We start from the raw sequence: 24592 nt of genomic DNA on the forward strand, positions 1-24592 counted from the left end.
AAATTATGTTTTTTCCTTCAAACTAAGAAGGCAACTGTTGGCGAAGTGTGCCTTCCTCTGTAAATTACAAACATCTGCGCCTGGGAAATGGTTATTGGTGCCTGCTGCCGTTAGGTATAAGTGACAAATGCTTGACTATATACTTTTTGCTGTTTTATTTTTACCACGGCACTATTGAGTGCAAGAACACCGTGTGCTGCTTCAACTAGCTCGGGCTACCATTATACTTGTCCAGATGATTGCTCACAAGAGATCATTGTTTCAACTTCAAATGAACTTTTTTACTACCAATTCATAATCAGCAACTTTCCAGCTTTAGTCGCCGTAGTTCCGCTGCATTGCTGTGCAGAAACAATAATAGTTCCCGATTGATTAAAAAAAAACGGTGTAGTCAAAGGAAAGGAAACGCAGCGGCGTCTGTAAATTCGTTTGTCCAAATGGTCCAATTATTTAAAGAGAATAAAACTACATATTCGTGTTTCTAGCGCCTTTTTCGAACGTGAACAAGCAAGAACGCTGGTCATATGAGCTATTTATTATAGCCAATAGTTCTATGTGATGACTCATTAATAAAATACCGTTACCGTATACAGGACTAAAGAATCATTCGCGTGTGCATGGTTCGCAAACTTATATTCAACTTTATCATAAAATAGCGTTTCTTTGGCACAGGTGGTTGCTATAAATCGCGCTAGATGCAAGGGACGTCAAAATAAAAGTACTCAACTAAAAGCAAGAAAGGTTTTTCTCGCGCTCTTTATCCTACCCCGCAAACACCTCTCGCGCGTCCCTGGCTAAGCCTATGAAGACAAAAAGAACCCCCTGTAAAGATTTAAATGCCCACAAATGAGCCCTAATTAGTCGTCCGCTGCAATTTTAATTCGCAGAGTAAATACATCTAAACTAAAAAAGCTCTGAAACTTTTACCAGAACTTGTAATGGGGCTACTTGGTTTTTGACTCGAAACATAGCTGGCGCTAACAGGAACCAGGATGAATAATTACAAAAACGAGTGTGCGCTTCATTCGTTTGGTAATTCTTCGTCCTTGTCCCGCTTAGCGCCAGCTGTGTTTCGAGCCAAGACACGTCTTACAGTAAAATGAGCAAGGGTGCACTAAGAAAGATGCATTGCCGTCCGCACTGCGAGCAATGTTGATCTATGCACGTATAGGTATAGCCGAGTAGAAGAAGTTACAAACAAGAAAGTAGTATTGTGGGATCCGTGGACCCCCAATGACAACACTCCAGCATCCAGGGGGAGAGGAGCGACCATCGAGGTCTATGTTGAAAGGAATGCCAAGGGGAAGCTTGTGAAGAGAAAAAAAAACAGTGCGCGAGCTCATGCGGCCCTAGACATGACGTTGATACCAGCAAAGTAAGATTGACCTGTGTTCGTAAAGACAATGGCTGGCCACATCAGCCCTATGGCGGTCGAAGACGATGCGGCTGTGACCTCTTCAAAGACATTCCACAAGTATTCTTACGTGGAGGCAGGATAGATTATGCGAACGGTGGTTGCTGGTGAAGCGATCGATATACAAAGAAATAAAATGCATCAACAATTTTGCCTTCACAGCTTGCGCAAAAACTCCACGCCCCCCCGGCTTGGCACCACCCATGGCACTACGCGTTACTGTCCGCTTAGTTTTCTTCTTGTCACATTGCCGCCTATTCGAAGGCGATCGTCTCTGCTGAGGTCAAAGTCGGTGAATTATTAGACTACTGAAGATAAATGAAAGTAATCAGTAAAATTCGCGACATTCGGCTGCTGTGTCTGTCTGGCATAGAAGCAGTTTCATATCAGGAGAGAAAAGACGGCACACTATTAACACAAACAAATTTGGCCCGTTGTGAATGCTCGCTGCTATACGCGCGGCCTAAAGCATCGCCGCCTCTTGAATAATTGCTGAGTTGTTTATAGAATTCATGCTGACTGGCTTGGGTTGTCCGGACCAAAACCTTCTGGTTGAGAGCCCTGTAGTGTCGAAGAGGTCACAAATAATTTTACTGTACGAACCTCTGTGACCGAACGTTAACAAAGTTGCCCTCTTTCTCCTTTCCCTTAGCTGCAGCGCTTCACACGTTCCACCGGTGTCGCCACCTGACCCGCCCCAGAACAACACCTTGACACTACACAACAAATCCTTCTGCCATTATGCAAATAAGTGTCCCAAACGCCGGTAAAGCCACTCCCTGAGCTTGTTCGTTCACCGCTATAAATGGCGCCACAAGACCTGTTCCCCTGCAGCTCAGACCTTTGTGGGAGCGAGCAAAAATAACAATGTGCCCACCCCCATAATTTTTTTCCTGTCTTTCACCAGCTGTATGCAAACGTTTGGCAGAGCCAAGGAAAACATATATGTCACCAAGCGCCAAGCCAAATACTTCGTCCGCCTGGACTACTCTGTGCTTCCTTCACACAGGCTGTGCCCGCAAAAAAAAATTCCTGTGACGAAGCCAGTAGCAGCCGCTAACCGTGCACTCGCAGCTAGAAAGTGACAATGAGCAAGCACCATGTCTCATGAAAACCATACACCCTGCTTCGGTACAGGAAGCACCCTTGCTGGGAAGAACTCCAAAAAAATGTCGCCGGCCTTAACTCAAGAAGTAAGACTAAAGTGGCGTAGGAGAAGTGCAAACCACCTTCTGCAGCTGGCTTCAAGTCGTCACTTATATTTGCGGAACGATCCCGGGACACATCAGTCACGGGAATAAAACCTGTATGCACAGTCATGACTCCCAGCCCAGCCAACCAGCCGGTCTTGCTTCTTGCTCCGTGTGCGCACCTTATTCATGAAGCGCACGCAGAAACCATGAAACTACCCATTTTATGTACTTTCTTTGTGTTGAATAAGGCATCATTGAATGGAACTATATGTACACACCTTCAAAAACACGCTGTCCCTAAAAGCTGTGTAGCTATTTTGCTCTTTACCACGACTACATTCCACAACACCATCTCTTAGCTGAAACAATGATGAAGCAATGCCAACTTTTAATCACCATAATCATGGTCGTCATCATCAACAAACATCCACTTTGACATCAAAACGTAAAACTGCGCGAAGGAAAGCAAGAGTTGCTAATACATCTGACGGAACAACCCTCCCCCCCCCCTTAAAAACGAAGCGCCCACATTGTCGCCTATTGTAACTACCATCACATGCCTTCTTTTGGAATAGCCGAGATAAATAGCCAACCTTCTCGAAGCAGACGTATTGCCTTATTTCCAGTTACAGATATGATACGTCACTCTATCACCTGAAAACTGCATCTCAAGTTTATGCACCTCACGTTTACGTGAGCTCCACGCTGAACCTCATGTCTACAGAAAAAACGGTTTGCAAACACAGAATCAAAAGAACTCCGTTTGGACATCCTCACTCCATTTGGGATTCATGGCACCTCACCCGGAATTAAGTTCACATAGACCCACGCTATCTGAAGCTCCACAACGTTCACGTTGCCGGAGGGAAATGTCGTTTTACGTCGACTCCCAGGAGTGACAGAACCTCAGGTTCAGTAGGGCTAAAACTTGTGATTTGTTTGCCTCATATGAAAGGGAGACTGAAGTCAAATAAAAGTTGCTCTGGATCAATAGAATATCTCACCCAAAAAAGGAATATAACAGTCTTTCGCGCAGCTTTTTCTTAAACAACGTATAAACTAATGAAGACGTGAGGAGACGGGCGACAACCACTGCCTGTACGGCGCAACTTGCACCGGAAGTGGTTAGAACATATGGCGTCCGCAACGTCTTTCCTGGCTGCCTCTAGAGGGCGGTTCCTGTCTATGCTTGATGCGGCGGTACTGCTTTATGAGAAATCTTGTGACCTACGCATGAGCAGTTGTTCCAGCGCCAACATTTGCGAGGCCTCAAAAGGACAATGCGTTTTTCCTCAACAAAGCGTCAATACTGATCACGTGTCCCATGAAGGAACATTTCGATTACTTGGTCCGGAGGTGCAAAGGTCGGGGGAGTTCAAAGGCATGACTCGTTTTACCGAAACTACTAAAACCACTCAGTACGTGGTGGCGTTCTGCTGGGTTGCTTCTATACCGCATACATCACCACCGCCTCGTGTGGTTCCGGTTTATTGTAACGCAAAGAGCGTCGCTGCTTCCGTCACGTTTGATGGACGTTTCATTAGCGGTTTCTCCCCAATCATGGCGTCTTTCGGCACCAAATCAACGCTAACTTTGCTAAGCGGAGGTCAGCCTTTCGTCTGAAACTAACTAGCTGGTTGCAATAAATGTTCTGTATACTCAGAATTCTGTGACTCACATTCACTCAGACATCTCCCGCAGCAGTCTGAGCCGATTGAGCATGAATGATCGGAATAAGAAGTGCGACTGGCTATCTATGATCAAAACAGGAGTATAAAAGGCAATGCTGTTGGTTCCTTCAACATTTCCAGAAAGGTTGGAAGCAACCCGATATTTCAAAACCTTAACAAACTTCTTTACCTTTTGCTTTTATAACGACACGCGCTGCAAACCAGCGCTAGTTCATTCCGTACACTGCGCCCGTGGCAATGTTACAGTGAGGACACCCCCAGGCTCGTTCCTTTATGTGCCGGATGACTCAGCAAATAAAAAAATAAGGCACTCTTCTGTCGAAACGAATCTGCTGTGACAGCTCTCCACTAAAAAATTCATAAAGGTTGCGGTGTTACCGTTGTCGTCCAGGAGTACCCACCCCGGGAAAAAAATTATGACACACCCCCCTTTTGTGGGAAAACCAGTATTTTGACTAACTCCTGCCGCTTTTGCACTCATTTCACTGCGTTCTACAACGCACGTCTTGCTGCGGCGATATGATTTACAGTCTCAGACTCACCGCGGATAGTCCGCTGGTAGTCCGAGGTCTCCCCACGCGAAAAATATATGCAAAACATGAATTCGCGACTGCTTCTCGAGCAGTTTTCAGGTGCGTCCGAGACCATAACAAAAAGCCCCACTGTCTATACAAAATTTTGTTGCCTACAATATCTCACTTTCTTTTTTGTTAATATTGTTTTGATGAAATAAACGACCACATTACATTGTTGAGAAGCATTCCTTCGATTTCAAAATGTACGCTTACCTGGTACTTTGAGGCTGCCGTAAGCAACGTTTCGACGTCCGTGGAGCGAACGAGTATTACACGACAGCCACTGGCAAGGTAGCTGAAGAGCAACCACAAGCCACTCACGTGCATGATGGTTACCGACAAGAGTAACGAATCCTTTTGATCGAGTACGAATGAGTCATTGTACCTGCAAAATGTGCGTTATATTTACAATGAACAACCGCATGCTTGCGTATGATCCTGCAGTGTCAAATGTCCACTTGCTTTCGTATATTGCCAAACAATTCATTCTTGAAAGTAATCGCGTTGCTGAACGAGTTGGTACATAAGAAAACGTTTCGCGCTATTAAGACGAGAATCAGGAACAGATTCGAAATCCACCCAGTTTTTTCACGTCTGTGGACATACAGTTCAGTGCTAAACCTTCCTTTACAGTGAAGCTGTGAGCCTCTGCTTGTCTTGCGAATTTCGTGATTTAAACAAACAATCCCAAGCAGGACCCCGACGTTCTGGTCCCAGACGCCGAGCGCATGCATCAGGCTAATCAGAGCACAATACTCGTGTAAAAAAAATCCACAAACCAAGCAATTAAACTTCAAGATGTATGGAAAGCGCCGGCGAACAATGGGAACCCCCGATTTGTTCTGGAAAAGATTAGGTTTGCAGGTACTCTTGAAAAGAGAGGGGGGTGGACCCCATTATAGGGCTAGCGCACGCGTCAGGCTAGGCCGGATCCAGCAGATGCCGCCCAAGACACCGAGCACATGCGTCAGGACCTAGCATTTCCCGGCAGAGAAGCCGAGTGCAAGCGACAAGCCCGGCGAGACAACGAAGAATATTTCATACTCTCCCCCAAGAGCATATGTAGGGGTATACAACAGCTGTGCTGGACAGACCCATTCGCAGGGCGGGATGGCGTCGATTTTTTTGTAACTGTTAATGGTTTTTTTTGCCCATCTTCAGAGCAGTTGTTGTAATGCACGAAATGAAATAAAATCTGAGCTGCCATGATTGTGATACCTTTTGCGTGACGGAATACGGGCAACGCCGCAATAAAATTTTTTAACTTTCTTTTGCGCATCGCTCAAATTTTTTCTTGTGTTCGGTGACCAATTGTGCCTACTACTGATAGTCTGGCGCTTTTCAGGTTTTATTCGAAAGACTAATTAAAGGTTTACCGGTTTGCCTCCAAGTTTGTAGTGGAAAACTGCCTCTCATACGGGCCAATAACGGTGCTACAGGTCAAGTAAATGTTTTGTCTGGCTATTTGCCTGAAATGAATAGACTATGAGTAAACCAGCCGTTATGACTATCATAATTGTTTCGTCCACAAAACATATTTAGTCCGAATTTACCTCATTTTTTTGGCTTAATCGCCGGACAACCCGCATTTTAATAGAAGCAAATAAAGTTCAGGTGTAGAAATGCGGCTTTAGAGCCATTGATTGGGTTTATCGGTGTTACGGTTCTGCTTCAAAGCAATTTTATTTCCTTGTACGCGGAGGAAAAACGGCGTCAAGAGAGCTCGTTTCTGGGCTAGTTGGTACATTATTTCTTGCAAAAGGACTGCGCTAAATTAAAATTACGAAGGCGTAGGAAGGCGGAACACACGATGCAGACTTACGAAAGCGCTTTCGTAAGTCTGCATCGTGTGTTCCGCTGTCATACGTCTTCGTAATTTTAATTTAGCGCTGTGCTTTTTCAAGAAAAACGGAGTACTCGTTTTGGCTCCTGTGATAACGGCAGCAGCTTTTGACTCTTCCTATTGTTGGTATGATTATATTTTTATGAGTTCAGCAGGCCGGCAAAACAGCTTGGTAACGGGCGTCTTTTTCGCAACACTTACATCCACCGTCCTCGCTATTCAGGTTGTGCGTCGCTTCGATAAAAGATATCCCGTCTCGAACCCTACGGGCTTTTCCAGCTACAACCGGGACCCACAATGGCTGACCAGATTAAGCGCCTTGATTTTCGGAGCCGGGCTACAATGAAACATTATTGTACATCAGTAGTTATCTTGTGGTTTTTTTGTGTGAGTCATTTAAAACACTCCATCATCCCTACAACTCAATGTAGCTAATATTTATGCCCAACATAGCAAATTCCTAAATAGCGTGAGCTTCGCTCGTCTTGCCTCACCACAGTGTGGAAGAGCCTTGAATTTATATGTAACCAAAAAACAGGCTGGTCTAGCTGAGTCGCCGACTGATTAATTCCTATTGTCCGCCGCATTCAAAGGCCTGGTTGTGCCTTTTTTCCCGCTCGCGAATGGTTTATTGGTTTTTACATGAGAAAATCTTTAAATTTCCTGGTGTTTTACGGGCCAACGCTGCACCGTGGTTGTGAGGTGTGCGGAAGTGCTGGGCTGCAGAATTAGTTTTGACTGACCGTGGACTTTTATGGTCCGGCAAAATCTGGGCACACGCACATTTTCGCTTCTCGCCTGCATCCGACAAACGACCAGATCGGCACGAATCAAATTCATGTCCTTCAGATGAGCAAAACAACCGCTTATTCACAGACCCACCACAGACGTTGGCACACGAACTTGCTGCGCTTCGCCAAATCTGTTCTTTTCGATTCCTGGTTATACCGGATTTTAGACGCTTATTGGTGTGATGAAAGCGAGTTATACATAGTATTTGAACTCGTACAAGTTAAGTGTACAGAATAAGTGCAGCAGCCTATTTCACCTTTTTTTGACCATTTCGTCAGCTTTAATTGATACTTTCAAGCATAGTCAAGTGCATATTTTATAGTCTTCCTAGTCCGCAATTGTCGCAGCCCTATTTAGCGTTGCTTAATGGTGTTGTACATTCTTCTTTTTTGTTGTTGCCCTCCCTAGGTGACTGCTGCATGCGCTATATAAAAAACGTTTTCTTGGCCCATTATCTTTTATTGAATTTCTTCTTTACAGGTGCAAGATGTGACATTGCAAAGTCATGTCACCGCCTGGCCATTCATGCAACAGAAGGAAACATTGGCACGCCACAACATTTACTTGGTGAATGATGGCGACCATCTTCTGAACGCCTCCCGCCTAATCTCCCGAAGAAATGATTGCGTTTAGCGTATTTGGGTTGAGCCTTGGCGAGTGAACCGTGGAAGGCTTCCATTTGAAGATATAATTCGTGCGAGCGGATACGGAAAAACCCTACATTTTTTGAAGGCAAGTCTTTAAGAAGCAAATCTTATCTATGCAATGTGGCACAAGTTATCTTGCAGTGTAAACACACATAATTGCCGTTTCCAGCTCCATCCTCTATCGGGCTTGCGTGTGTTTATGTTACGCTTGTTCCCAGAGACCTACTACGACTACGCTACAGCAATGCAGGCCATAATAGCTGAAGGAATGCCCAGTGTTTAGGGCTTCTTATCTTTTTACGGTAAAAAACTGAAAAAAGCCTACGCAGTTGGTTCTTATTAACGAAAACGTAACAAACCAGTACCCCATAACGTACCGTAACGTACCATAACGTACCATAACGTACCAGTAAACCATAACGTACACTGTCTTGAGATTATAATTTTCCAGTTACGCGTAGCTAGGCTCAACGTCAATTCTACATGGTGCTATTTCCGACACCCAGAATGCAGGCGCCTACCGCTATGTTGCGAGTCCCGTTGCGGACGCATTCATATCGCCACCTATAATGAACCTGAACGCCATGGTTTTCATTGGTGAAGAAAGTAAACTGTTTACCAATACCGCCATGTGCCAAAGTTATGGGGTGGTTGGGAAAGCAGTCAAAACCTCGTAAAATATACATCTTTGTGATGGACCTGTTGACATTGTGTAGGTGTTCCAACTGCTCCCATGTCCAATGTTTGTAGGTTTACATAGGTGGCAACAAATTCTTTATTGTGACGACAACCGCCATGCATGTATATGCGAGAAAGGTATGGCTTGACTGCACGTTAAACTCTCCAGCTAACCGATTTCTTTCCCTCAAAAGACGAAGCAAAACGTTCCTGTTGTCACGAAGCCGAAGACGACGCAGTTGTCTTCAAGGAAAACAAGTTTCTTTGGGGCGAACTTGTGCTCCCCTAACAACTCAAAGAATACAGGCGGCGAAGCAGCAGTCAACAAAGTGAAGTGTGCAGGCGAGCTCCAGCCATTTGAATGCCGCGGCATCTGCTCCACAGGGAATTTATCACTCTGCGCGAGGGTTTCTCGAATAGTCGAAGTGTATCCAGAACAAAATAGATATACGAAGAATATTTTAGGCTGTTCATGTTAGTTCGGAACGCTCTCCCTATCAGTGAAGATAACTCACATGCGGCACAGAAAGAACGAACAGAACATGCGCCTCCTTTGGCCCAGAGACAACACCGATAACACAGACAGTGCAGTCGGGTGGCAAAACCAAAGCACAAATAAACAAACCCAATGCATTTTTCGTGGTATTACCCCCTCTCAGAGGGCATCGATCCGATGCTAACATAAGCGACAGTCAAAAAAAATAAAAAATAAAAGTAGGTCATCTTGACTAGAAAGGTTTTAAGCGAACCACGTGGACGACTCAGGGTCGTGTGCGTCGTCGTTATGTTCCGGAATCACCATGGGGGATCATCTCGTAAGTAAGATTGCCAACACGTTGAAGAATCCGGTAGGGTGCGAAGTACCTTCGAAGAAACTTCTCACTGAGTCCACGTCGTCGTATGAGAGCCCAAACCCCCACACAATCCCCTGGGCGGTACTCTGCGTCTCGGCGTCGGATGTTGTAGCGTCTCGCAACCACCGGCTGCTGGTCCGTTGTGCGAACTTGAGCGAGCTCGTGTGCCTCCTTTGCAAAGTGAAGGTATCCTTGGACGTTGGCGTTGAGGCCATCATCTTCCACGTGGGGAAGCATGGCGTCAAGCATCGTAGTCGGCCATGTTCCGTTGACAAGCTCGAACGGTGTCTTCTGCGTAGTTTCCTGGATAGCCCTGCTGTACGCAAACGTGACATACGGTAGGATTTTGTCCCAAGTCTTATGTTGAACTTCGACGTACATCTACAGCATATCCGCGATTGTCTTTTTCAGGCGTTCCATTAGTCCGTTCGTTTGGGGGTGGTATGCCGTCATCTTCGGTGATACGTGTGGCTGCAGCGTAAGATTCCTCGCATGGGCCCTGCAGTGAAGGCCGTTCCGCAGTCCGTGATTAGGACTTCAGAGGCTCCATATCGCAGCACAACTTGGTTTATGGAGAACTTGGCGACTTCTTGTGCAGGCCCCCTCGGAATAGCGGCGGCCTCTGCGTAGCGCGTCATGTAGTCTGTTGCTACGACAATCCACTTGTCCTCGGATCGCGACGTAGAGAACGGGCCCAGAAGGTCCATTCCAATCTTTTGGAAGGGCCTCCATGGGACGGCGATCGGCTGCAGAAGTCCGGCGGGTCTCTTCGGTGGCGTTTTTCGTCGCTGGGAGTCACGGCAGCTCCGGACGTAGTTGGTGACGTCGGATGCAAGGAGGGGCCAGTAGTAGTTCGTCTTGATTTTTCTAATCGTGCGAGCTGTGCCGAGATGTCCGGAAGACGGGTAGTCGTGGTATGCTTCCAAAAGTTTGTCACGAACATCTGTAGGGATGACAAGGCGATAATTCGTTCTTGTTCCGGGGTTGGAATTTTTCTTCACGAGGACGGAGTTTTTCAAGCTGAATGCTGGTAAGTTCCGTTTGATTTCCCTAGGCATGGCGGCGTTTTGTCCTTCGAGTTAGTGGATCATTACGCGTAACTCGGGGTCGGCACACTGCTGGGCGGCTAGGTCGCCATCCATCACGACTCCGAAGAATGCGCTGTTACCGCCGGAGTCTTGCGGTGGTGGGTCGACGGGGGCGCGAGACAGGCAGTCGGCGTAGAAGTGTTTTCTCCCGGGTTTATAGACTACTGTAACGTCGAATTCTCGCAGATGCAAGCTCCACCTACCAAGACGGCCCGTGGGGTACTTCAAACTGGCAAGCCAACACAGCGAGGGTGGTCTGTCACGACTTTAACGGTGTTAAATGCACGTATGGGCGAAATTTCAAAATGGCTAATATAATCGCGAGGCACTCTTTCTCAGAGGCTGAGTAGTTTTTTTCTTCCTTGAACAGACCACGGCTGGCATAGGCGAATACGTTTCCTCCAGTTTTGCTTTTGGACGAGGACGGCATTGAAGCCTATATCACTGGCATCCGTGTGAATTTCCGTTTCGGCGTTTTCGTCGAAATGAGCGAGCACGTGCGGATTTTGCAGGCGTTTGTGCAGTTCGCAACGCTTCTCTTGGGCATTTTCCCAGCTGAAAGGGGTGCTATCTTTCGTCAAGCGCGTGAGTGGCTTTGCAATGCGAGCGAAGTTTGCGACGAAGCGCCGGTGGTATGCGCACAGTCCGAGAAATCTCCGCACGCCCTTCTTATCTTTCGGTCTCGGGAAATTCACTATGGCTGAAGTTTTCGCCGGGTCAGGCCGGACTCCCGCAGCATTGACAATGCGGCTCGAAAACTTGAGTTCCTCGTATGCAAAGCGGCACTTTTCGGGCTTTAGTGTTAACCCCGAGAATACCACAACGTCGTCGAGGTATACGAGGCAGGTGTGCCACTTCAGGCCAGATAGCACAGTGTCCATGACTCGCTGAAACGTTGCTGGCACCGTGCATAGCCCTAACGGCATCACCTTGAACTCGTATAGGCCGTCTGAGGTTATGAATGCAGTCTTCTCTCGATCTGTATCATGCGCTTCAATTTTCCAGTAGCCTGTGTTGAGATCCATCGATGAGAAGTACTTCGCGTGGCAGAGGTGGTCGAGGGCGCCATCGATTTGTGTCAGGGGGTAACAGTCCTTTTTGGTGATCTTGTTCAATCGCCGGTAGTCAACGCAGAACCTCAGTGTGCCATCTTTTTTTCTTCACGAGTACGACCGGAGCAGCCCAGGGGCTTTTCGATGGCTGTATAATGTCGTCGCTGAGCATGTCTTCGACTTGTGTCCGGATGGCTTCTCGTTCGTGCGAACACATGCGGTACGGTGACTGTCGGGCTCCATCTTCGGTTATAAATCGGTGCTTCGCTAGGGGTGCCTGACGTACTTTTGAGTTTGGCGTAATACACTCGCTATAGCGACGCAGCAAATCTAATAATTTGTCCCGATTTTCTTGCGCCAGCACCGGGTTCACGTCAAAAAAAATGCGGCCGCTTGAAAGCATCTGTGCGCGCGCATTCAAATTCGGCAACTGCGATCACGTCACTTGCATCTTGCGTTTCTTCGACGAGCGTAATTGCAGCGCCCTTGTTTAGATGCTGGTACTCCTCGGTGAAATTAGTGAACAAATCTTGGGATTGGCGGTGCCTAAAGCTCGCGATGCCTCTTGCGACAGAGGCACCGCGGCCGAGAAGCAACCCTTTGTCACTCACTACAATACCTTGCACGTCAGGAGCAGCCTCTTCACAGGAGACGGCGACCAACGAGCTTGCGCGAGGTGGCAGTGTGACATGATCGTCGGCGATCCTTACAGCAGCATGGTGTTCGTTGTTCGGCCGCGGCATCGTGGAGTGATTGGAGTGAAAAGTTATCGACTTGATCTGTAGATCAATTATTGCGCCGTTGTCCGTCAAAACTTCATTCCGAGAATTACGTCGCGGGAGCAGTTAGCCAAAATGACGAACACCGCTGGGTTTGTCGTGCCGTCTATGGTGACGCGCGATGTGAACGTTCGACCTGGCGTCACGAGGTGGCCTCCTGCTGTGCGTATATGCGGACCATCCAATCTTGTCGTACCTTTCTTCAGCTTAGACGCGAATGACCCACTCATTACCGACTAGTCTGATCCTGTGTCGATCAGGGCGACTACGTCAAAGCCGGCGATGGGCAACTGGACGTCGGACGCCGCCTTCCGGGAGTTCCGGGAGCGTCGGGCTGTCGCATCACGGCTTGAGTGTGTTGACGGTCGAGCACTGTGCGTCGTTGTCGTTGTCTTCTCAGTGGCAGTCTCGGTCATGTTGGGTACATGTCGCGCCTTGTAGCTGTCGTCGTATTCGGGAGTCTCGTCAGAGTTAGGTCGGTTCGTCGGAATGAGGGCATGTTGTCAATCACGGTCTTTGGCGCGCCCTTGCGTCGTTGGAGGGTTTTCATTTTTTTGCCGTTGTGCAACTTCACCTCCAGAAGTTGTTGCCCTTAGTTTCCCCCGCGTGGGCTGGGGGACCTTTCACGTGCGAAATCAGCATTGCTACGGCGGTTGAGCGACTGTTATGGGTAGGGCGAAGGAGATCGGTTGAGACTGGCTGGTCCATGGCTGGTGTTGGACACCTATTCTTCAATCTCCGATGGGCGCTGGCGGGGTCGGGGGCGGGGTGCGTCGACAGAGAACCCTCGCAAACCAAGCATCTTGTAGGTGCAGCGACGGTAGATGTGGTCGGCCTCTCCGCAGTGGTAGAACAGAGCACAATTCATGGGAGTTCGCCATACGTCCTTCTTCCTCGGGGTCTGGTTTTCGAACACTGGGGGTCGGGCGGGTGACAGTGGGCGGTGGTATCGCGGGGCCTTCTGACGACGAGTTGGAGCTGGGCGGGGTCGACGAACAGCTTCGGCGTAGGCCATAGCTTGTGGCTCACACGGTGCTCCCGACGGCGCACAAGTCCCCATTCCATATTGAACTTCTTCTCGGATAATGTCGGTAAGGGAGGCGACTTGGGGTTGCGACGTCGTTGGGAAACGTTTCCTGAGTTGTTCGCGAACGATGGCGCGGATTTTTTCCCGTAAGCCGTCTGTCGTGAATCCGGGGGCATTGACGGGGTTCGCCAAAAACGCGTTGTGTGGTTGATGGTACGGCCTGGAACGCATGTCAAGGTCCCCTCGATCATGAACGCCTTAGTCAGAAACTCAGCGACGGTTCTTGGGGGGTTGCGAATTAGTCCAGCAAAGAGCTCTTACTTTACTCCCCGCATGAGAAAGCGCAGCTACTTCCCTCCCGACATTTCTGGGTCAGCTCGTCGGAACATCATCTTCATCTCCTCAACGAACGCTACAACACCTTCGTTGGGGTGTTGGATTCGCGTCTGCAACAATAGCTCAGCTCGTTCTTTACGCACCACAATTGTGGACGTTTTCAAATATTCTGTTTTGAAGATGCCCCATGATGTTAGCGAGCTCTCGTGATTTTTAAACCAGACTAGAGCCGAGTGTCTTAGGTAGAAAAACACTTGCCTTCAGGTTTCTTCATCATCCAATCGTTCGAAATTTCGGACGCGCTCCAGCTTCTCCAGCCACTCTTTGAGGTCTTCCCGGGAGATCCTCGGAATGATTGGGGCTCCCGAGCTTGATGCAGAACGACGGGAGGATTGGCTTGGTTGACCATGGCGTTGGTAGCGACGTCATCATTCTTCATTTTCTACGGTAGTATGGCGAGTTCGGGTGGGAGGCCTTCCTGTTGGCGGCTGGTACTAGTGGGGCTTTCTTGGCGACTTGCAGATAGTTTAGGGTGCATGTACCCCGCACCTCCATCATATGTCACGAAGCCAAATAGGACGCAGTTGTCTTCAAGGAAAGCGGGTTTATTGCAGTGACCTTGTTCTCCCCTAACAACTCTAAGAATACAGCTGGCGAAGCAGCAGTCAAGAAAGTGACGTGTGCAGGCGGGCTCTGGCGATTCGAATGCTGCGTCATCTGCTCTGTGCGAAATTATCACTCGGCACGAGAGTTTCTCGAATAGTCGAAGTGTATGCAGAACACTGTAGATCAACGAAGATTATTCTAGGCTTTTCACGTTAGTTCGGAAGGCTCTCCCTATCAGAAGAGAAGGTACCTGCGGCATAGAAAGAAAAAACAGAACACGTGCCTCCTTTGGCCCACAGGCGACACCGATAACACAGACCGGCGCTGCCAGGCGGAAAAACTAAAACAGAAATAAACAAACCCAATGCATGGTTCGCGGCACTATAGTTATGATGAAAAACGAGTTCTCTACAAGCGGGATTCCTAAATGGCCTGTTGGTGCACTCAAGTTATCTTCTAAGTTTTCCGTATGCATGCAACGAGCTAATAAGGAAAAATCGCAAATACTTGTTTGCAGGATTGTTTCCATGATTGCTTGATTGTATCTGGGTATAAAGCATGCATTTGGTTACTGTAAAGCATATATATATATATATATATATATATATATATATATATATATATATATATATATAAGTATATATATATATATATATATATATATAAATATATATATATATATATATATATATATATATATATATATATATATATATATATATATATATATATATATATATATATATATATATATATATATATATATATATATATATATACGCGCGGGGTATATATATATTGCGCGGGGTATATATATATACCCCGCGCAAGCTTGATGATCACCGTCTACTGTGAAGGTGCTGCTCCCGACGTCGACGCTATCGTGGAGAGTGACCGAAGGTTGCTTCTTGACCGCGGTGTGTCTGTCGCAAGAGGCATTGCGCGGTTTAAGCATCGCAAATCCCACGTTTTGGTCACCAATTTCACCGAGGAGTACCAGCATTTAAACAAGGGCGCTGCAATTGCGTTCGTCGAAGAAACGCAACTAGCAAGTGACGTGATAGCAGTCGCCGACTTTGAACGCGCACCCGACGATACCTTCAAGCTTCCGCACCCCTTCGACGTGAATCCGGCGCTACCGCAAGAAGAAAGGAACAAGTTATTGGCTTTGCTGCGTCGCTACAGCGAGTGTTTTTCGTCGAACTCAAAGTTACGTCAAACACCTCTGGCGAAGCACCGGATAATAACCGAGGATGGAGCCCGACCTACCCGACAGTCACCGTACCGCGTCTCTTCCCACGAGCGCGAAGCCATCCGGACTCAAGTCGACGACATGCTCAACGACGACATTATACAGCCATCGAAAAGTCCGTGGGCTGCGCCGGTCGTACTCGTGAAGAAAAAAGACGGCACACTGAGGTTCTGCGTTGACTACTGGCGATTGAACAAGATCACCAAAAAGGACGTGTACCCCCTGCCACGAATCGACGACGCCCTCGACCACCTCTGCCATGCGAGGTACTTCTCATCGATGGACCTGAAGACCGGCTACTGGCAAATTGAAGTGGACGAGAGAGATCGAGAGAAGACTGCATTCATAACCCCGGACGGCCTATACGAGTTCAAGGTAATGCCGTTTGGGCTATGCACGGCACCAGCAACGTTCCAAAGAGTCATGGACACTGTGCTAGCTGGCCTGAAGTGGCACACCTGCCTCGTATACCTCGACGACGTTGTGGTATTCTCCCGGACTTTCGACGAACACCTCGCAAGGTTGCAGTCAGTACTCGAGGCCATCCGTACGTCGGGGTCAACGCTGAAGCCTGAAAAGTGCCGCTTCGCGTACGAGGAACTGAAGTTTTTGGGCCATGTCGTCAACGCCGCGGGAGTCCTGCCTGACCCGGCGAAAACTTCAGCCATAGCGAACTTCCCACGGCCGAAAGATAAGAAGGGCGTGCGCAGATTTCTTGGACTGTGCGCATACTACCGGCGCTTCGTCGCAAACTTCGCGCGCATTGCAGAGCCGCTCACGCGCTTGACGAAAGATAGCACCGCTTTCAGCTGGGAAGACGACCAAGAAAAGGCATTCTGCGAGCTGCAAAAACACCTGCAAAGCCCGCCCGTGCTCGCTCATTTCGACGACAACGCCGAAACGGAAATACACACGGACGCCAGTGATATAGGCTTGGGTGCCGTCCTTGTCCAAAAACAAAGCGGGTGCGAAAACGTAATCGCCTATGCCAGCCGTGGTCTGTCGAAGGAGGAGAAAAACTACTCTGCCTCCGAAAAAGAGTGCCTGGCTATTATATGGGCCATTTCAAAATTTCGCCCATACGTGTATGGCAGACCGTTCAAGGTTGTAACAGACCACCATGCGCTGTGTTGGCTCGCCAATTTGAAGGACCCCTCTGGCCGTCTTGGGCGGTGGAGTTTGCGCCTGCAAGAGTTCGACATTACAATCGTCTACAAATCCGGCAGGAAACACTCCGACGCCGACTGCCTGTCCCGCGCCCCTGTCGACCCACCACCACAAGACTCCGATGAAGACAGTGCGTTCTTCGGGGTTGTTACGGAGAGCGACCTAGCCGCCCAGCAGCGTGCCGACCCCGACTTGCGAGTAATGATCGACTACCTCGAAGGACGTAACGTCGCCGTGCCTAGAGCGTTCAAGCGTAACTTACCAGCATTCAGCCTCAGAAACTCCGTCCTCGTGAAGAAGAATTTCAGCCCCGGAACAAGAACGAATTATCTACTTGTCATCCCCGCAGACCTTCGTGACGAAATTTTGGAAGCGTCCCACGACGACCCGTCTTCCGGACATCTCGGCACAGCTCGCACTATTGCAAAAATTAAGGCGAAGTACTTCTGGCCCCGCCTTACATCCGACGTCACCCACTACGTTCGGAGTTGCCGGGACTGCCAGCGACGAAAAACGCCGCCGACAAGACGCGCCGGACTTCTACAACCGATCGCCGTCCCGCGGAGGCCCTTTCAACAAATTGGAATGGACCTTCTAGGCCCGTTCCCGACGTCACGATCGGAGAACAAGTGGATTGTCGTAGCGACAGACTACATGACGCGCAACGCAGAGACCGCCGCTCTTCCGCGGGGGACTGCACAAGAAGTCGCCAAGTTCTTTATAAACCAAGTTGTGCTGCGACATGGAGCCCCTGAAGTCCTAATCACGGACCGCGGAACGGCCTTTACCGCGGAGCTGATGCAAGGAATCTTACGCTACAGCAACACGGATCACCGAAGAACGACGGCGTACCACCCCCAAACGAACGGACTAACAGAACGTCTGAACAAGACAATTGCGGATATGCTGTCCATGTACGTCGACGTTGAACATAAGACTTGGGACGAAGTCCTCCCGTATGTCACGTTTGCGTACAATACAGCGACGCAGGAAACTACGCAGATGACACCGTTCGAGCTTGTCTACGGAAGACGACCGACTACGATGCTCGACGCCATGCTTCCGCATGTAGAAGACGACGACCTCAACGCCGACGTCCAAGGATACCTTCAACGTGCGGAGGAGGCCCGCCAGCTCGCTCGAGTTCGTATAAGGGACCAGCAGCTGGTGGATGCCGGCCGCTACAACCTCCGACGCCGAGACGCCGAGTACCAACAAGGGGATCGTGTGTGGGTTTGGACTCCCATCCGACGACGCGGACTGAGCGAGAAACTTCTGCGACGGTATTTCGGACCCTACCAGATTCTGCGACGTGTTGGCCAACTTACCTACGAAGTGATCCCCGATGGTGACTCCGGCACATCACGACGACGTACGCGGCCCGAAGTCGTCCACGTGGTTCGCTTAAAACCTTTCTACGAACGATGACGAACTTTTATTTTCATTTTCGGACTGTCGCTTATGTTAGCATCGGGTCGATGCACTCTTAGAGGGGGGGTAATGCCGCGAACCATGCATTGGGTTTGTTTATTTGTGTTTTGCTTTTACCGCCCGGCTGCGCCGGTCTGTGTTATCTCCGTGCCAAGGGAAGCGCGTGTTCCATTCTTTCTTTCTGTGCCGCATGTGTTATCTGTTCAGATAGGGAGAGCATTCCGATCTAACGTGAACATCGCGGAATAATCTTCTTGCATCTACAATGTTCTCGATGCGAATCGACGGTTCCAGAACCACGCGCGCCGAAAGATAAAAAGCCTGCAGAGCAGACGCCGGGGCATTCGATTCTGCGACGCTCGCTGACGCAAGTCACTTTGTTGACCGCTGCTTCGCCGCCTCTGTATTCTTTTGAGTTGTTAGGGGAGCACAAGTTCGCTCCAATAAACTTGTTTCTCCTGCAAGACAACTGCGTCGTCCTTGGCTTCGTGACAATATATATATATATATATATATATATATATATTTATATATATATATAGCGATGAATAAGTTCCGGGATTCGGTTTCAATATATTCGGTATATATATATATATATATATATATATATATATATATACTTTGGAGAAGGCCTGTCTTTGGTTGCCGTAGCAAATAGTAAAAAATGGGTATAGCTTCTCATAAAACTGTTTATTTATCGACGTTTCGATCGGATGCCGATCTTTATCAAGACAACATTTCGTATTTCTGTGCACGTATTTATAAGCTCGTCGTCCAACGACGCCGAAAAAACAGAGAGGGGGGATTTGGGGAGAAAAGCAGCAACAAACGCACACTCCCGGCGAGGTGAGGTGAAGGTTTGCAAAAAAGAGAGATAGAGAGAAGAGAATAAAAAAGAGCAAACGAAAGAAAACGAAAGAAAACACAAAACCAAAAGAAACCTAAACATGCAGAAAAGAGACAGGAGTACACAACTCTTTCAAAACGCTGTCCTCCATCGTTCGTCAGCTTGTAGAAAGAGTGACAGGTAGCGCCCACTTCAGAGGGGGCCGCTCTGCTCAAGAAGCGAAAGCGCAACACAGTAACAGGGACGCTCTCACACCATCACTGGGGGGCACAGAATTCCAATGGTCACTGACATTACGGGAAGAGTTGACAGGATGCGGTCGCAGCCGCACACATGTTTCAGTGACACCAACGCTACAAACAGATAGGACGGCTCGTTAAGAGTGTAGGTACGATCTCCGCACAGTGGCTCAAAGCATGCACGATTCCGCTTACCGGCAGGACGGGGGAGCGCCATTCATCATTCTTAGCTCTATTCTTCTGCCCTATCTGGGCAGCCGACAGGGTCGTCACCGACCATGAACCAGGGAAAAGGAGATTTACTAATCTTCTAACCGCACGCGGGAGTGGCGCGGGTCCTTTGTTGGAGTAAACAGCTGCGGGTGCCTCGATGTTGATTGTGGAATATGCCGCCTGTGCGGAAACCCCGGGAAGGGAATAAATAAAATAAGAATAGCTTGATTACTTGTTTAAACAACACAGAGACTTAAAATTTAGATAGGGGATTATTCTGCAGCCAGATTATCAACAGCATGTATAGACGACATAATGCCCGGGCTAACATTCATTCCTGCTTTTACTGTATTGAATTTGTAAATAACGTAAGAATCACGTTGTTCGCGTTCTCTTGTAGTAGAAAATCCACTCTGTAAAAGTGTGACCCTGATGGAGTCGAACGGGTGGTTTTCCGAGATAATATGTCGTGATAATGGTAGATCCGGGAGTGAACGAGCATGTGCGCGATGGTTGTTGAAGCACATGCGGAATGCCGTGTCCGTCTGGCGAATGTATTGGATGCCACAAACACCGCACTCCAGAAGGTACACCACATTAGAAGAGTCGCAGTCGAGTGTCGCGTGAATTAAGGTAGGTCGACACCTTCAAAAACGCATTTTTTGAAAAAAATGACTTTTTTAAAATTTTGCAATTTCAACATCTTTGTCTATTGAAGAATATTTAGAAAAAAGATTGTGCTGTTATCTTAATCGGTTCAAAAGTTATGACCATTTTTCAACCCCGCCGAGACGCATCCGAAACCGAAACCGAAGGTTTCCGATTACGCAGTATCTGCCATGTCGTCCTAAATGTTTCTTCGTTTATACGCTACATAATTCCAATTTATTTAGCTACATTCTAAGCTTTTGGACACATTTCGGGATATTGTACATTTGATTTATTTCAAAATTTTCACTAAGGGTCAATGGGTGGCACACTCGTGTTCACGTTGGCGAATTTGCATTGCCTTGCGTTCGTGTCTGGTTGTCCGTGCTTTTTCGTATGCCGTTTTAACCTCACGGATTTAGTTCTAGCCTCACAAGGAGACCATTATAGTACTTTATAGTCTGCAGTTACAGTTACAGTACGAGGACGGCGTGCCTGACCAGTAACTGTCACCCTAAGACGAAGGCTGCATGTGAGTCAACTGTAAGACACGAAACAGGAAAAAAAAATGTGTGCGCCTCAGCTCGGCCAAACGGAGATCGTGCCGGTTACAAGGAGGGTGCAAGCTATCAGCCTGGCGGATTTTAGGCGCACTGACTGTTTCTTATAATACGTACAATAGGTCTGAACCTTCAAAGCCATTTTTCTCAAAACTTGATTTTTTGCAACCATTAGTTACGCGAACAGTGATAACTTTGCTTCTAGAAATTATTTTCTTACGAAACTTTGTGTGCTGTTTATTTATATATAGAGCTATGCAATCAAGCAGAATGACTGAAAACTATTGGTAACTTTTTATATTATGGCCAGTTGTGTGAAACCCAAACAAGCCAAATATTAAATTTTTGAGTCTTTTTATGATTACGCAACTTAGCTTAAATATGTGATATTCGTGGAGGTTAGTTGCACAGGTTATTGTCTTCATTATGTTCCTGCGAAGTCGTGGTTGAATCGAACCAACCATTTTGTACTTATGACTGTTCGTGCAACATGCAAATTTTGGCGCATTTTAATTTATATAAATTTTTTGTTAGGCATTTTTAGCAATTTTATCTATTTAAAGTTTCTAACTGTATAAGCTTTACAAGCCAAAAATATAATTGTAACGTTTGGGCTACACCTGTCAATTTTTTTTTCGAAGGTGTCGACCTACCCTAAATGCTTGAAATGGGAGTTGGTGCTTTCTGCCACCGTGGTTGTCTGCATGTGTTTACATACGCGGCACCGTGCCTTTCCGCATGGTCGACACCCACCCTTGGGTGCCCTCGCAGTTTTGGCCTGTACAAGGTAATCTTTAATATTTTTGGGGCGCCTGTATACGACCCGAGGAGGGGTGGGGAAGATTTTTGAACGCCGTTCACTCTGTTGTAGCATGTTACAGTAATTTTTCAAGATTTTGTTTACGTTTGGGGAATTGCCCCGGAACGTGAAAACTAGGTTGCCTCTCCCCTTCCGGTTTAGTTCTTTAGCAACTCTTGGCGATCAAGGTTGACCGCTTTGCAAATAGCGTCGTTGACTATGGGTGGTGGGTATTGTTGCTTCGCGAGTACATTGCGCAAGTTTTCTGCGTTTGCCTCGAAGTCCTCAGTGCGGGAACAAATTCTCCTAAATCGGTGGGCCTGCGAGTATGCCATACTCGTTTTTCAGTGGCGCGGATGACAACTGTCGAAGTGCAGATACTGCTGCCTATCGGTAGGTTTTTTGTACACGGTAGTGATCAGTTCTCCTCTGTCTGTATTTATATGCACGTCAAGGAAATTGATTTCTGTGGTTGAATAGGTATAAGTGAATGCGATGCTGGGATGGGCATTGTTGAAACATTCGATGAAGTCGATTAAGTCTTCCTCCGTACCGGTCCAAATAAGGAATACATCGTCCAGAAAGCGTTTGTAAAAAAATGGCTTAATTTCACGGGTTGATAGAAATTTTGTTTCGAGATCGTTCATGAATATATTAGCGTAGTTGGGCGCCATTCGAGTACCCATCGCAGTGCCGGTTATTTGTAGGTAATACTGATTGTGAAATTCAAAGCTATTTAATTCCAGCACTAGCTTGGTCAAAGTTTCAATGAGTTGTGGGCTTGGCGACTCGTGATCCCGATGTATGCTATTGGATTTAACCAGGGCTTCAATCCCATCTCTGTGAGGCATATTAGTGTACAGAGTAGTTACATCTAGAGTTACAAGGAAGGCGCCATCAGGGATTTTTATGTTGTCGATTTCCCGTAGGAAGTGGTTAGTATCACGAAGATATGGCGAATGGGTAGCGGGTATTTTCTTAATCAGGGAGTCTATGTAGCTTGATATTGGTTCGGTGAGAGTGCCTCTTCCCGAAATTATTGGTCTACCAGGGTTCCCTTCTTTATGAATTTTAGGCAGCATGTAAAACCATCCTGGCGTTGCGTATGCTGCTGTAAGTGCTTTACAGAGGCGTGGCTCTATTTCCCCAATTTTGACAAGATTATTTAGTGTTGTTGTTATTATTTCCTGATGTTCATCAATTGGATGGGCGTCAAGTTTTTGGTAGAAAAATTCATTATTTAACTGACGGTGGCCTTCTTGAATGTAGTCTAGTTTACTAAGTATTACAATACATCCACCTTTATCGGCCGGTTTTATGACAATGTCTGTTCGATCACCCAGTGCCTTAACTGCCTCGCGCTCCTCTTTAGAAAGGTTCTGGGCCCCTGGTTTGCGAGCGTTATAAGCCCGCAGGACGTCTCTTTGAACGGCCTCAATGTACGATTCCAAGTGTTTTTCCCGCTATGATTTCGGTGTCCACAGCCGCCCTACATTGACGGAGGTTGGGGCAGTGCGCTCATTGTCCGACTTATCGAAAAAATATTCTTCGAGGCGTAAATTCCGTGAAAAATTGTCCAGATCTTTCAACAAGCTAAACTCATTGTATCGGCCGGTACTTGGGCAAAATGTCAGCCCGCGCGAGATTAACGACCGCTCATGAATAGTGAGCTGTACCCCGGAGAGGTTAATTATGTTTTCATCCATGTTCTTTTGAGTTTTTGACATTTCTTCCGACTTGCAGGGTCGGATTGGGGGTGTAATGTTAGGATTTCCAATGTGCGTGTGGTGCGGAGCTGAATTGATTTGAGAAAACTCGTTTGAGTATGGAACTTTATCCCTTGACAATTTTTTAATTTTGATTCTCATTATTTCATCTGTCTTCTCTTTCTCGAAAAGTTCTAGTTCGCTGGCCACCAGCGCAGAAAGCACAATATTATTCCTAGCACGACGCTCCTCCGCCCTCAGAGACGCGAGTGTATTCTCACAATTATCCACTTCGATTTTAGTTAGCTGAAGTGATGCGGATGTAAGAGTTTCGTACCAATTTTGTGTTTCACGTTTGTTAAACGTATGCATCGATGGTGTTAATGATAAAAGAATGCCCCGGGGGGCGATCCCAGCCTTTAGATATGTTTTGAGTGGACGCACATGCAGGTCATGGCGCACCCGCTTGTCAATTGTTTTCCTTATCTTAAAAAAATTAGGCGTCAGCAGCTGATCATGCGTGTCATCTGAGGGAGAGGATGTCGGAACATGTGCGCGGCCAGGATGTCAATTCGTGCAAATGCGACGTGCAGGGCCACAGTGTTTTCGGAGATCGTACCTTTTGACGGCAGGGGTGGCAGGGCTTTTCTCGTTTTCTGGACTGGATTCCAGAATCCCGCAGTCTCTCGCGCTCGGCTGGGGGTCAGAAGGTTGTGGGCTCGTTGATGTCCGTGGGTTCAGTTATGATTTCCCTGGCTTGGGCTCGATCGTCGGCAGGATTTCCGACGGAGATGCGCTTGTGGCTGAGAGTCCTGGGTCCGGGCCTTGAGGATGTTCAGGTGAGCTGTTTGATCCGTCGATGGGTTTGGATGGTTGCGGTGCTTTACGAGGCTTTTGGGGGTTTTTGTTGATAGCCCCAGAAAGAACGCTGCAAGGTGTTCCGCTGGGTTTCCACGTGGAGTCCGCAGACCCTGCGTCACCTTTCTGGGGGGTCACAGTTGTACGCGCACTCCCAGCTGTAAGCCTTCGGTGGACGTTCGGACGAGCGACCGGGCTGGGCGCCGGTTCTCTACTGCTGGCGGAGAGACTGTTCGAGCTTACCACCTGGGCGAAGGATGGTATCACTGACTGCAGCGGGCTAGTTCCACTGGGGCA

At 47.7% G+C, this 24592-nt stretch overlaps 1 protein-coding gene across 1 annotated transcript in view; it reads right to left on the reverse strand.

Moving 5' to 3' along the window:
• Positions 1 to 24592, reverse strand: part of LOC144175924 (luciferin 4-monooxygenase-like) — a 104157-nt gene that overhangs the window by 45513 nt on the left and 34052 nt on the right. Inside the window, exon 5 of the mRNA XM_077704993.1 lies at positions 5087 to 5258. Coding sequence (XP_077561119.1) covers positions 5087 to 5258 — 172 coding nt within the window. The remainder of the gene's footprint in view (positions 1 to 5086; positions 5259 to 24592) is intronic.

Source organism: Haemaphysalis longicornis, unplaced genomic scaffold, assembly GCF_048455015.1.
Source record: "Haemaphysalis longicornis isolate Haplotype H1 unplaced genomic scaffold, Haemaphysalis longicornis Haplotype H1 scaffold_3, whole genome shotgun sequence".
In the NCBI taxonomy this organism is placed as follows: Eukaryota; Metazoa; Arthropoda; class Arachnida; order Ixodida; family Ixodidae; genus Haemaphysalis; species Haemaphysalis longicornis.